The sequence below is a fragment of the Sciurus vulgaris genome (assembly GCF_902686455.1).
Source record: "Sciurus vulgaris genome assembly, chromosome: 1".
Classification (NCBI taxonomy): Eukaryota; Metazoa; Chordata; class Mammalia; order Rodentia; family Sciuridae; genus Sciurus; species Sciurus vulgaris.
This window is the reverse complement of record NC_136461.1, coordinates 102,661,433-102,677,277: the sequence shown is the minus strand read 5'-3', so window position 1 is coordinate 102,677,277 and position 15,845 is coordinate 102,661,433. Positions and strand designations below refer to the sequence as shown.

Below are 15,845 nucleotides of genomic sequence, written 5' to 3'. Positions count from 1 at the left end.
TGTTTACGGAGGCAAACAGTGATTTTAAAAACCGATGCAGTTCTTGCTCTCATGGAGTTTGCAGTCTAGTAAAGGAGACAGAGACTAAATGTGTAATTCAAACGAAGTTAGCACTGTGAAGAAGAAAAAAGTCTTCTATAAAAATACATAAAAAAGGAACCTGGCCTTGACTGGGAACTGGCAAGGAGAAGCTCCATGGAGAAGTGACACTTTGGAGGAAAAATAAGTAGACATTCACTAAATGAAATGAACAGGTGAGAGCAAAGTATTCCAAAGGAAGAGCCCAGCATGTGCAATGGCCTGTGCTGGAAAGAAAAGCGTATTATTTCATTCTTGGTACTGGGGGGATTTAATCTGGGGCACTTTACAACTGGGTACACCCCCAACCCTTTTTATTTTTTATTTTGAAACAGTGTTTCACTAAGTTGCTGAGGATCTCACAAGGTGCTAAGAAACATTCTTAACCTATGTTGAAAGATGTTGATGAGGGCAGAAGGGAGAGGAAGGGAAGAGGCTGTTACATGTAAAAGATCAAAGGTCATACTAAGGATGTAATCCTTCATTCTAAAAGCAATGGAAAATCACTGAAGCCAAAGGTATGGCATATTCAAATTTGTGATTAAAAAAAAAATGACTCTGGAAAAAAGATCGTAGAGATATCAGTAGAAAAGAGATATGGTCCAGTAGCTCAGGTGACGAAGACAGCCTCGACTCATGTAGTAGCATTGGAAAAAAATGAATATGATCAAGAGGTATTTAGGACATAAAGAGTCAGGTGACATGCATGCCACCTACACATATCCTGCAATACATTTTCTTCATAGAATTTATCCCAATTGTACTATATAATTATTTATGTAATAATTTATGTAATGATTTTCCCATTATCAAACTATAGCTTATACAAGGGCAAAGACAAAATATACCAAAATGTAGTGGGTTACCTCTGAGTTGTACAGGAAGTTGAAATCTTTGTCTCTTGGATTACACCATCTTTTCTAATTTTTCCATACTGGTGCATTTATGGAATTTAAATATTTAAAATTTTTGACATTATAAACTGAAAAGTGTTTCATCACGAAAAAAGAATCCTAACATTTCCACAAAGCTTATCAACAAAAAGCCAAAATTTAAGCAAATAAAAAATATATTGTCATTTGTTATTTTAAACAATTACAATATTTTTGACAAATTTGAAGCTATTAACTGTACATAAAAAGGGTATAACACTTCATTTCAAGACTGACAAACATGGTATAAATCTCAGCTATAACATCTATGAAAAATTCACAGCTAATACCATACTTAATAATGAAAAACTGAACACTTCCCCCTAAAATGAGAAACACAACAATGATGTCCACCATAGATATCTCTACTAACACTGAACTAGCACTTCAATGCAAAGCATTTAGACTGGGGAAAAAAGGTTATCAAGTTGAAAAGGAAGATGTGTAACACTGTATTTGTAGATGACATGATCTTGTACATAGAAAATCATAAGGGACTCATAAAAACTATTAGAACTAAAGTTCTAGAAAATTATTGGAATCAACAGTTATAGGATATGAACTCAATTATAAAAATCAACTTTATGTCAACACACTAATAATGAATAATCTAAAAATAAAATTTAAAAAATCCACTCACTGCCAGGTGCAGTGGCGCACACCTGTAATCCCAGTGACTTGGAAGGAGGAGGTAGAAGGATTGCAAATTCAAGGGCAGCCTTAGCAATTTAGGAAGGATCTAAGAAATATGCAAGACCCTATCTCAAAATAGAAAATTAAAGGGGCTGAGGGTGTAGCTTAGTGGTAAAGCACCCCTGAATTAAATCTCCAATACCAAATAATTTAAATTTAAATTTAAAATAAAATAATTCATTCACTACAGCATCAAAAAAAATTTTTTTTAATAAATTTAATAAAAAGTGCAAAACATGTACTCTGAAAGTTACAAAACACTGCTAAAGAAAACCTAAATAAATGTAAAGTTATCCCAGGTTTATGGATCAAAAGATTTAATACTATTAGGCAGTGACACTTAACAAACTGATCTACAAATTCAATGCAATCTCAATCAAAATCCCAGCTGGCTTTATTGAAGAAATTGACAAGTTTATTCTTCTGAGTTCAGACAGAAATGGAAGGGTCCCAAAGAGCCAAAATAATCTTGAAAAAACGACAAATTCATACTTCCTGATTGTAAAAATTATTCCAAAGCTAAACTAATCAAAATGGTATGGTCCTATATAAAAAGATAAATATAGATGCCTAGACAATTTAATGAGGAAAGAGGTCTTTTTCAGCAAATGTTCCTTCAGACACTGGGAGAAGTAAATATATATCCTTATAAAAAGAATTAAATTATACCCTTACTTTATACCATAAAAAAAAATCTCAGAATCAAAGACATAAACTTAAGAACTTAAATTATAAAACTCTTAGAAGAAAACTGAGAGGAAAAACTACAGGACATTAGATTTAGCAATGATTTCTTACATACAATACCAGAAGTATAAGCATCAAAAGAAAATATATAGAGCAAGCAATCATATAGAGCAAGCAATCATGAAATTCATCTGGAAGAATAAGAATCCCAGAAAAGCTAAAGCAATCCTTAGCAGGAAGAATGAAACAGGGGGTATCACAATACCAGAACTTCAACTATACTACAAAGCAATAGTAACAAAAATGGCATGGTATTGGCACCAAAATAGACAGGTAGATCAATGGTACAGAATAGAGGACATGGACACAAACCCAAATAAATACAATTTTCTAATACTAGACAAAGGTGCCAAAAATATGCAATGGAGAAAAGATAGCCTCTTCAACAAATGGTGCTGGGAAAACTGGAAATCCATATGCAACAGAATGAAACTAAACCCCTATCTCCCACCCTGCACAAAAATCAACTCACAATGGATCAAGGACCTTGAAATCAGACCAGAGACCCTGCATCTTATAGAAGAAAAAGTAGGTCCAAAATCTTCACCTTGTTGGCTTAGGATCAGACTTCCTTAACAGGACTCCCATAGCACAAGAAATAAAAGCAAGAATCAATAACTGGGATAGATTCAAACTACATAGCTTTCTCTCAGCAAAGGAAACTATCAGCAATGTGAAGAGAGAGCCTACAGAGTGGGAGAATATCTTTGCCACTCATACTTCAGATAGAGCACTAATTTCCAGAATCTATAAAGAACTCAAAAAATTCTACACGAAGAATACAAATAACCCAACCAACAAATGGGCTAAGGATATGAACAGACACTTCACAGAATAAGATCTACAAGCAATCAACAAACATATGAAAAAATGTTCACCATCTTTAGTAATAAGAGAAATGCAAATCAAAACTACACTAAGATTCCATCTCACCCCAATTAGAATGGCGATTATCAAGAATACAAGCAACAATAGGTGTTGGAGAGGATGTGGGAAAAAGGTACACTCATACATTGCTGGTGGGGCTGCAAATTAGTGCAGCCACTCTGGAAAGCAGTGTGGAGATTCCTTAGAAAACTTGGAATGGACCTACCATTTGACCCAGCCATCCCACTCCTCAGCCTATACCCAAGGACTTAAAATCAGCATACTACAGAGATACAGCCACATCAACGTTCATAGCTGCTCAGTTCACGATAGCCAGTCTGTGGAACCAACCTAGATGTCCTTCAATTGATGAATGGATAAAGAAACTGTGGTATACATATACAATGGAATATTACTCAGCTATAAAGAATAATAAAATTATGGCATTTGCAGGCAAATGGATGAAATTGGAAAATATCATGTTAAGTGAGATAAGCCAATCTCAAAAATCCAAAAGACAAATGATCTCACTGATAAGCGGATGATGACACATAATGGGGGGTTGGAGGGGGGCAAGAATGGAGGAAGGAGGGACTGTATAGAGGGAAAAGAGAGGTGGGAGGGGTGGGGGGGAAGGAAAAAAATAATGGAATGAATCAAACATCATTACTCTATGTAAATGTATGAATATGCAAATGGTATGCTGTTACTCCATGTACAAACAGAAACAACATGTATCCCATTTGTTTACAATAAAAATAAATTTAAAAAAAAGAAAATATAGGCAAACTGGACTTTGTCAAAGCAAAAAACACTGGTGCATCAAACAATACATTAGTAGGTAAAAAGGCAACCTATGGAATGGAAGAAAGAATTTGCAAAACATTTGGATTAATATTTGGAATATATACAGAACTACAGCAATAAAAACACAACACCTACATTCAAAAATGGTCAATGGATTGAATAGACACTTCTTCAAATAAGCTATACAAATGTTCAATGAACACATGAAGAAAGATGCTCAACATCACTAATTAGATGGGTGCGGTGGCACAAGCCTATAATCCCAGTAGTTCAGGAGGCTGAGACAGGAGGATCAGGAGTTCAAAGCCAATCTCAGCAACTCAGCAAGACCCTACGCAAATTAGTGAGACCCTGTTTCTAAATAAAAGAGCTGAGGATGTGGCTAGGTGGTAAAGTGTCCCTGGGCTCAATCCCTGGTTTGGGGTGGGGGTAGGGAATCACTAATTAGGGAAATGCAAATCAAAAGCACAAAGACTACCACTTCATACCCACAAGGATGGCTATTATCTTCAGAAAAACTCAGAATGAAAAAATGTTGAGTAGGATGTGGAGAAGTCAGAACCCTCATGTATTGCTGCTGAAAATGTAAAAATGATGTGGCCTGTGTGGAAAACAATTTGATGGTTCCTCAGGAAGTTAAACATAGAATTACCATAACCCAGCAATTTGGCTCGAAGTTATATAACTCGAAAGAACTGAAAACAGGGACTTACATACTTGTACACCAATGTTCACGGAAGCATTATTCACAATAGCCAAAAACAGTAACAACCCAAGTGTCCATCAATAGATGAATGGATAAAAGAAATTTAGTATATACATACAATAGAATATTGTTCAGCCATAAAAAGGAATGAAGCTCTGAAACAGCAATACATGCTAGGTAAAAGAAGCAAGTCACAGAATACCAGATATTATATGTGGAATATATGATATGCTATAGTGGGCTAATTTATAGAGAGAAAGTAGATTGGTAGTTGCCCAGAGGTGAGGGAAATAAGGTGGTTAGGGGAGAATTGGGGATTAATTGCTATTAGATACTGTATTTATGGAGGGGTGAAATGTTCTAAAACTGACCATGGTGATAGCTCTACAACCCTGTGAACATATTAAAAACTACTGAACATACACTCCAAATGGTTGAATTGTACAGTATGTGAATTACCTCTATAAAGTTGTTTAAAAAAAAAGTTGGATCCTGCCATATGAATCCTTTTGTTACACCAGTGATACAAGACAAACCACTCCTAATCTATTCTCCAACAGCAGCATCCTATTTATTCAACATGAGAAAAACTACTTCCTCCTACCAGTTTCACATCAACACATTACAAACATTCTCACAATTATCAGATCAATTCTTTACAAGGAAAGTCCCAGTTGTATGTATTTCAGTTTCCAAATCTAATTGTATTTGCTTTCACTTCCTAGGAAATTTATAATACCAATCTGTTGACTAAGATTGAAGCAATACCACAAAATGGTTGAGGAATGCCCTTAATAGCTCAGAGCAGGGTTGGTCCATAAACCAGCTGAAGTTGTACACAAAAAAATAGTTTGTATATTTTCTAAAAACATCCACAGCTTTCATTAGATTCTCAAAAAGGGCTGACACCCAAGGAGTAAGAATGAACAGCTTGGTTCAACCAACACTGTGGTTTTGCATTATTGACTCTCTCTCACAATTCTCTTGGATTTTTTTTTTTTAAATAAGCAAACCACATTGTTTCTCATGAGGTAAAGAAAAGAAAGATTAAAAACTTATGCAACAAAAACATAACAACTCTTTTTCTATATTTCACTAAGTCAAGTACAAAAATGTCAAATTTTTGGAAGTTAGTAAATACTACATCTACTCAGACTGAGGAGAGAAAATCCTAGACCAAATAGGAGAAAACACTGCTTTGCTATTTTTTCCTTCTAATCATTCCAGATAACCATTTATTTCTTGGAAAACGAAAAACAAAAAACAAAAAAACTTGTACATCTATTACGTGCCAGATAGAATCAGAAGGAGCTTCCAGAATAGAGGGTAAAATATTTCTCTTCCTCTCTCTCTCTCCTTTCTCTCTCTTTTTTGAGGTGGGGTGGTACTGGGGATTGAACCAGGGGCCATCTGGTTCAATTGAACCACTGAGCCAGATCCCTAGCCCTTTACACACACACACACACACACACACACATATTTTTTTAGACAGTGTCTCACTAAGTCACCAAGGCTGGCTTGAACTCATGATTCTCCTGCATCAGCCTCCTAAGTCACTGGGATTATAGGCTTGTACCACTGTGCCCAGCTTTAGAATGATTTTTTTTTTTTTTTAAAGAACATAACAATTCACAATTTGGTAAAACTTTTCCTTTCAATGGACCAATTCCTTGAAAAATTGTAACCTACCTTCTCCTAAAGCTTGTCTATTTTAACACAGAGATCCAATATTATAATACGTTACAACTCAGTAGATTCCTCCCATAAATTCTATTTTACAGAAAAACAATCTGTCATCACTTCTGGCACCTAAGGTATGCCAGTCTGAAGACAGTACTTATTTCAGTATGTGTCAAACATGTATAAAAAGAAATAAAGATACCTCTGAGTAAGTCAAAGTTCATTCTTAAAACTCCAGTTCTTCATCCTTACTTTTATATCTTAACTCACAAGACACAGTAGTTAAGCTAAGTCTCTAATAAACCATAATAGATATAAAAAGTACCACTCTTAAATGATATAAAATATAATCCTTTTTGTTTATTGTAGAGTTGAAAATATAACATTAGGCCATGAAAGAAGGTATAGATAAATACTAGAAGGAAAGTAGAGAAAATTCTACTATCTCTTAAAAAACTTTTTAGTAATAATTGGATTCCTCTTTTCCCAGTACCTGAAGTACCTCTCTTCCTCTGGAATCTATTTCACTAGTAACTATAAGTTGACTGATCCTTGAACAATGCCAGGGCTCAAGGGGTAGCACCCTGATGTTCAACCCCATGGCTGAAAATCCACATGTAACTTTTAACTCCCCCAAATTAATAAGCCTGCTATTGACCAGAAGTCTTACCAATTAAAAATGTTAGATTAACACATTTTTTTATGTTATACATATTACATATGGTGAAAAATATGCAAGAACCACAAGATATCAGTTTTTCCTGCTACATGCAGTTTATGGGAGTGTTAGAGTGGAGATGATTACCATCACTTAGCATTTTAAGCAGACACTTAACTACACTTGAGCTCACCACAACTGCAACAGGAGGAGGCTAAGAAATTATTATAGTAGTACAGTATGTACTATAGTGAAGTTCTTGCAGTTATGATTTAATACTTCTTCACTATGTTTATATTTCTCTTAACTGTGAATGGCATCATGTATAGTTTATTTGTATAAGTTTTGATAAATATTAATTTTTTATAATGTGTACACATTTTATGGTAATAAATGCTAACAGACTATTACCTACATGTATTTTATGCATCCATGACATACCTAATTTTTCTTAATTTTTTTCAATATTTCTAGGCTACATGGTGGGTCAGTGAGTTTTTTCAAATTATTCCCAATCTCAAAAAACAAAAGTCCATGCAATTCAAACCCATGTTACTCAAGAGTCAAACTTGTATTTGTTATTTTTATTTCTATCCAAATAAACATTCTTACCTGATCATATTCTGAAGCACCAGGATAAAGAGGCCATCCCAGGAACAGTTCAGCTATTACACAGCCCAGTGACCACATGTCAATAGCTTCACAAAATGGTAATCCGAGAATAATTTCAGGGGCTCTAGCCAAAACAAAAATATTAGATAAAAAAATAAACATTAATGGGAGATATTAACTATGTTGATTAAATCTTGTTTTAGCTAAAGATTCATTTATTTAGTGAAACTAAAAACAGTCAATTTAGAATTCAGAATTTTTTGAATTTTAGAAAGATAATACAGGACATAAATCACGTATTACACAATAATCCCAATGGGCAGGGCAGTGCCCCATAATCAAACACATTAATATTTCTGCAACAAAATCATGAACAGGCATATAAAGCTGGCTAAACACTTTATTTTTATTTATTTATTTATTTATTTTTAGTACCAGGGACTGAACCCAGGAATACTTAACCACTACTTCACATCCCAAGCCCTTTTTATTTTTTATTTTGAGATGGGGTCTCTCCAAATTGCTAGGGCCTTGCTGAGTTGATGAGGCTGGCTTTGAATTCACCATCCTCTTGCCTCGGCCCCCTGAGCCACTGGGATTACAGGCCTGTGTCACTGTGCTCGGCTAAATAAAGACTTTAAATAGCCCTACGATAGTTTCAGTTAGGTCTTGCCAATAAATGAATTTATACCAACTTAAGAAAGGCTTTCAATTTTGAGAGCTTTCTGAATGTTGCAATCAAAAAGAGCATTTTTTAAAAATGATAAAACCCTTTTAATTATTTAAAAAAAAAAAAACAATTAAACATCCTGGTCAATAAATACACCTTTGTGACAAAAATGCTTTCTGAAAAGACATGGTGGGCGTCAGTACACTCTAGAGCCAAACTGTCAGGGTCTGAAACCTAGCTCCATTATTTTAATAGCTATGGTAAGCACAATATTTAATCTCTCTGTGCCTCAGATTCCTCATCTATAAAGTGAAGATAATTAGGAGTATCTATCACACAGTGTTTCTGTGACATTTTAAAAAATTAATATAATCAAGTTCTTGGACCAATGTCTGGCATATGGCAAGCACTAGGTGTTATATATAATAATAACTATTATTATATTATCATTATTTTAAAACTTGGAACTCTTTTGTGCTCTTAGAAATATTCATTTCTACTAACACTCACATAAGAAGCATAACCATAGGGAACCTTAAAGAGAAGAATAAAGTAATTCATAAACTAAAAATTTTGTATATATATGAACATATCTAAAAACTGTTGTTCCCATTTGTAGAGGAAACTAAAGCAAAGAAAGATTAAGTAATTTGCCCAAAATAACAGTTAGTAAATAGCACAGCAAGGATTTGAATCTCAGCAGTCTGTCTGGCTCCAAAATTAATACATCATCCTATATTTCAATGAATAAAAGTTACACACATACCCATATACATAAATCTACTTGGTATGGTGGTACACGGGTATTTCTCTGACTAAAATTAAGAGAAAAAAGTAGTTTCAAAGCAGGAATGGTTGACTGGAGTTGTGGCTCAGTGGTAGAGCACTCGCCTAGCACTCGTGAAACCCACGGTTTGATCCTCAGCACTACACAAAAATAAAATAAAGGTATTGTGTCCACCTACAACTAAAAAATATATATTAAAAAAAAAAAAAAAGGAATGGTAGGCGCTGGGGTTATAGTTGAGTGGTAGCAGACACAATGCCTTGGGTTTGAGTCCCAAGTACCAAAAAAAAAAAAAAAAAAAAAAAAAACACAAGATGCAGGAGTGGGAAGGAATACTAATAGATACTACTACTCCAATAATCAATGACATATATAGCGCTTACTATGTGCTATGAATTGTTCTAAGTTCTTTATAAATGTTAAATCACTTGATTTTTACAATAAATCCTAAAAAAAAAGGCATTATTGTGCGTCACCAACTCTAAGTTACATTTTTCATATTTTAACATCTTTGAAATTAAGAAGAGTCTCGCCAATAGTTTAATGGAAGTGCTTTTACTTTCTTAATGGTACTATATAAAAAATGTTGTATCTTGTAATCAATGGTATCTTAAGATTCTGTGTAACAGCATATTATCTCCATTTGACAAATGAATAAATTGATAGGTTAAATAATTTACCTGAGGCTACACAACTACTAAACAAAGGGGCTCACTGTTTGGATCCAGAATCTGAACTCTTAAACACTATATCTTCTTCTCTAATGATTTCTTTTCCTTCTTAAAACATCACAGAATTTGGATCTGTAAGGACACTCCAGATCCAAATGGAAAAGCAAATCTCTCCGTGAAGAACCATCCAACTAGTCGTGTATTCTCATGAACTGCCTAGGTTTCCAAAACTTTAGTTTCAAGTAACATATGCCTGTTGTTGCATTGTGTGTGTGCATATGTGTGTTGGAGGAGGTGGTATTTAGGCAAAGAAGGTATAAAGTAAAGATACTTCCCCGAAGAATATTCTTTACGACTAATTATATATAAGAAGCTAAAATAGGGTAGACTGGGGGAGGGGGTCTCTGTAGGGTTTAAAAGCTTTCCTGATCTTTATCCTGAAATAGCATAATACTTAGGTCTGTTCAGACATATACCACTTGATAGCTAAGGGTAGAACCAGTAATATCACCAGATTTTGTAGTATTTGAATATGAAGTATAGTTTTCTTCACCAAAGAAATTACTCTTAAAGAGATATTTCTGCCAGGCATGATGGTACACATCTGTAATCCCAGCTACTTGGGAGCTTGAAGCAGAAGGATCACAAGCTTGAGATCAGCCTGGGCAACTTGGCAAGTACCTGTGTCCAAAAAAAAAAAAAAAAAAGAGCTAGGGATGTAAGCTCAGTGGTGGTAGAGCATTTGCCTAGCATGCATGAGACTCTGTGTTCAATCTGTAGTACTGCAAAAAAAAAAGAAAGAAAAAAAATATATATATATATATTGTTCCTTTTGCAAGTAGCTAGAACCATGTATTACTGATGGAATTTCCAAGACCCATTAAATTCCCAGCATTATGGCATGTTTTTAAGACCACGTAAAGTTGGAGCATTAATAAAGCAGAGAGTAAGAGTATCCAGAACCAATACAAAAGCTTTTCTAAAATTGAAAAAGAACAGAATTTTCTACTGTCAGTGAGCAGAATCATTAATTTTCAAGTTTATGACAGTGCCAAAAATAGCTGGCAAGGAGAGTGCAAATGGCTTTGTGCCAAAATAAAAACTGGGCTTAGAACTTCCAAAGCATCAACTGGAGAGTAGGAGATTGATTTTGCCATTCCCATCATACCGAGAAGACATTTTAAAGTCCAAAAGATAGGTCACAAGAGAATGACCAGGCCACTCAATAACTTCTTTAAAAAGGTAGCACATAATAATTTGATAACTAGTAATACTGTAAAGCTTAAAGTTTCAAGGAAATTAGGGAAAATTCCAGTCCCAAACCCCATTTAAAAAACAAAAAACTGAAAACTGGCTGGAATCAGTTTTTTCATTTGGTCTCATCCTGCTTCTGGAGTGACAAAAGCAGCTAAGGATTTTCAGCAAAAACTCACTCAAAACAGCACCTATTCCCTTACAAACAGCCAATTATAAAAAAAAAAAAAAAAAAAAAAAAAAAAAAAAAAAAAAATCTAGCTATCTATCTATAACATAAATATAAAATAAAGATTCTCAGTCCAAGGGCTTTTCATCATCCGGGCCTAAAATGTTCGACTGATCTAACTCTGGGAAGCAAGAAGACTGAAGTTATTTTCTTCTTTGCTGAACAGTAAAGCATCATTAAAGGTTTACCTTTAAGAAGACAAGAACTGAATGTTTTAAACTATGAATTTAGATTATAATTCTTGGAAATATTTTCATTACATCTTTTCTCTTGGCCTCCATTCTTTTTCATTCCTTCAAAATACAGTCTATGTGGGCTGGGGATATAGCTGAGTTGGTAGAGTGTTTGCCTTGCAATCACAAGGCCCTGGGTTCAATCCCCAGGACCACAAAAAAAAAAAAAAAAAAAAAAAAAAAAGAAAATACAGTCTATGGAGGGACCAGGTATATCATCATTGACAGCTTAGCATTAATGAGGCCCTAGGTTTGATCCCCAACAACACACACACACACACAGTATCTATGGATACTAAAACCCTGGTTCTACATCATCTGTATAAGAAAGCTGAATTAGATAATGACTCTTCTAGGTCCCTTTCCAATTCTAACATTCTAACAACTGGGCAATTAAAAAGATTACTCAAGCACAGAAAAGAGAAAGCAAAAAACAAAAAACGTGACTGTATTCACTTCAGTAGGAAAATGGCATTAACTGTGCTTTGGACAAAGTAGTCTCTTCTTTGAAAATACATCCCATCCTCAAAAACAAATACTAAACAGGCTTTAATTACTACTGCCTTTTGGATTCCTAACTTTAAACTTCTTTGAATTGAAAAGTTCCTCCAAGATCATAAAGTTTTATTTCACTGGCACCCAGATCAAGCCCAGGTTGGGATGGCTTAAAAGCACAAATCATTTTCTGATCATTTTCATGAATATTCTTGTTTCTCTTTTCCCATTTCAGGTGTATCAAATCTACTCACTTGCCAGATCAGAAATGTTACAGTAAGTCTAACTTCCTGAATCCATGGCTTAGTTGAAACTGTAGTTTCACTGTCAGAGGAAATTACATGGTTGTTGTCTAAACTTTAAGCTAGACTTTTCTTCTCTACATTTTATCCTTCCCTAAGTAAGAGTGATCTTAGCTTGAACTAAAGGCTGGTTAGTTTTTTCAGAATGGAAAAGCATTATGCTGAGCACGGTGGCACACATCTCAAATCCCAGCGACTCAGGAGGCTGAGGCAGGAGGAGCACAAGTTCATGACCAATCTCAGCACTTATTGAGACACTGTTCAAAATAAAATTTTAAAAAGGGTTGGTGGTATAGCTCAGTGGTAGAGTGGCCCTGGGTTCAATCCCAATACCACAAATAAATAAATAAATAAGAATGGAAAAGCATTGAGCTTTTAAGTATGGCAAACCTTTTTCCCTAAAACCCAACCCCAAAAGATGGCAACTTCTCTTGGATGTTCACATTGTACACTTACAGTAGGTCAGAGAATAAAGTATATCACTTCTACTGCCAGAATCACTTAGACATGCCCATGGCCAATAGAGATAGGTCTATGGCAAGTTTCTACCAAATGAAAACCTTTTGGTATTTATTAGCAAGACAAAACAACGTAATCTAAAAAGGAGAGTAACAAAGAAGGCTAGGTTTGGAGCCAGAATGATTTGCCAGCCAAAAGGATTTCACAGAAGTTTTCTGAAAGAAAAGAAGGCCAGGACTTAACAGATTCTATAATGGCAACAAAGCAATAGGAAAGAAACTTAAGAGAACCACTGCCTACAAAGGATACAACCAGTGGTAAAGAAGAAATGCTTGAGCTGCTATTATCAAATATTACTATGAAACAACACAATGCACATGTTAAATCCTAAACACAGATAAGTCATGGATGCTGAACTTCAAAATACACAGTAATTACACAGTAATAAATAGAATGAACTTTATTTTTTAAGAGCTAAACATAGCTCAACTTAAAATTATATCAACAACCAAAATGCATGAGACATATAGGAAACATTGTTAATCTCAAAGGACAGCTTAAATCAAAAGAATAAGAAAAGGTTTAAGATCAGAAACCTAACACTGAAAATTATTTAAATGAACTGCACATTACAGAAAACTAAACAAATTTCTTATACCTTCAAATCTCGTATAGCCTTTAAGTGAAAATTCTATCAAAAATGATTTCATGAAAAAAATAATTCTCTTTGCTCTCCCTTTACCCATTTAAAAACTGCTGTTATGCTGGGAAGTAGCTCAGTGGAAGAGCACTGGTCTAGCACGCACAAGGACCTGAGTTCCACCCCTACCACCGCAAAAACAAAAAAAAATTGCTGTTACCTATCTTTGACAAGGCACCAAGTAGTTAAAGAACACCTGCAGGCACTGAATAAAGATTTTGAAAGCTGATAAACCCTCATCCTTCAGCTGTGATCACCCTCTTACCTCCTACAGAGTGTTTTGTATAGTTGTACTGTATGTTCACAATACACATAGTGGAGGAATTGATCGAAGGAGAGTATTAAAAGCAACAGTAGCTGGCATCTAAAACTCTTATGGCATAAATAAATAAGTGAAAGTGAAAATCTCAAAATTAGCCAAGGCTGCCTTATGGCAGTATGAAACAAAAACCAAAGGACTTTTTTTTTTTGGGGTGCTGGGGATCGAACCCAGGGCCTTGTGCTTACAAGGCAAGCACTCTACCGACTGAGCTATCTCCCCAGCCCCCAAAGGGCTTTTCTTATTTTGTCTCAAGTAAAAAACGGCATGGTTTTTTAAAACTATAAAAAGATAAAAATAAGTAAGTATGGATTAAAAGATAATGTCACTGGGCACAGTTGCACACACCTGTAATCCCACTGGCTCGGGAGGCTGAAGCAGGAGGATCACGAGTTCAAAGCTAGCCCAGCAACTTAGCAAGGCACTAAGCAACTCAGTGAGATCCTGTCTCTAAATATATAAAATACAAAAAAGGGCTGGGGATGTGGCTCAATGGGTGAGTCCCCCTGAGTTCAATCCCCAAAACAAAACAAAACAAAAGATGTCATTAAGATGTGGGAAACAGTTTAGTGGCACCTCAGAAAGTTAAACATAGAATTACCATATGACCCATCAATTTCACTCCAAGCTAAAATAACTGAAAAAATGAACTTAATAGACTTATACAGAAATGTTCACAGCAGCATTACTCACAACAGTCAAAAGGTGGTAACAACCCAAGAGTCTATCAACAAATGAATGGATAAACAAAATGTGGTATATACATACAATGGAATATCATTTAGCCATAAAAAGGAATAGTTATCCTACAGCATGAATTAACCTCAAAAACATTATGCTTAGTGCTAAGTGGAATACATGAGACACAAAAGAACAAATATTGTATGATTCTATTTATATGCAGTGTCTAGAATGGCAAATTAAGAGACAAAATCAAATAGAGGTTACTGGGGATAGGAAGAAGAGGAGAACAGAAGCTACTACTTATTGGTTACAGAGTTTATTTTGGGTGACAAACAGAGTTGATGGTTTCATTTCTTTCTTTTTTTACAAAGCACTGTAATGTATTTAACAGACAGTGGTGATGATAACACAACACTGTGAATGTACTTAATACCAGTGAACAGTATCTGTTATGATTTGGATCTTAACTGTTCATCAAAGGCTCAAGGTTTTATCCTCTGGTGATGGCACTACTGGGAGATGGTAGGACCTTTAAGAAACACAGCCTAGTGGAAGGAAGTTCACTGGGAGCCTAACCTTGGAGGGATAATGGAACATGAATCCTTTCCTTTCTCCCTCACCCTCTCTCTGTTTCCCAATTAACATGAGGTGAACAATTAAGCTCTATCACTGTGTTCCTCACCATGATGTTCTGCCTTAGCACTGGCAAAGTGACCAGACAAAGCAACCTAAAACTGAAACCTCTGCAACCAAGAGACAAAAATAAATCTTCCCTCCTTATAAGCTGTTTATCTCATGTACAATACAAAATAGTAAAAATGGTACATATGTCATATAGATTTTACAATTTAAAAAAATTGTGTAGATGGCAATTTTTTCTGAGTCTTTGTATGGACTAAAATATTTTTGTTATCTATTTTTTGTGATTATTTGAATTGTTTCACTTCTTTCTTCCTCTTTTTTTTTTTTTTTTTTTTTGGTGGTGATGAAAATCAAATCCAGGGCCTCATTCATTCTAGACAAGTGGTATACCACTGCCCATTTCATTTCTTTCTTTCTTTTTTTTTTTTTTGCAGTGCTGAGGATTGAACCCAGGACCTTGTGCTTGCAAGGCAAGCACTCTACCAACTGAGCTATATTCCCAGCCCTCATTTCATTTCTTGATTAAATGCTTACACGATCTGTATTTGACACATGTATTAATAGTCATGTATTGACATGACTATTAAACTATCAGATTCCTTAAAATTAAAGTAACTAAA

At 34.9% G+C, this 15,845-nt stretch overlaps 1 protein-coding gene across 3 annotated transcripts in view; it reads right to left on the bottom strand.

The window, feature by feature from the left end:
* HIPK1 (homeodomain interacting protein kinase 1) overlaps positions 1-15,845 on the bottom strand; it is a 58,906-nt gene that overhangs the window by 30,901 nt on the left and 12,160 nt on the right. For all 3 annotated transcript variants that reach the window (XM_079135179.1, XM_079135177.1, XM_079135178.1), the window contains exon 3: positions 7,781-7,904. In XM_079135179.1, coding sequence (XP_078991305.1) covers positions 7,781-7,904 — 124 coding nt within the window. The remainder of the gene's footprint in view (positions 1-7,780; positions 7,905-15,845) is intronic.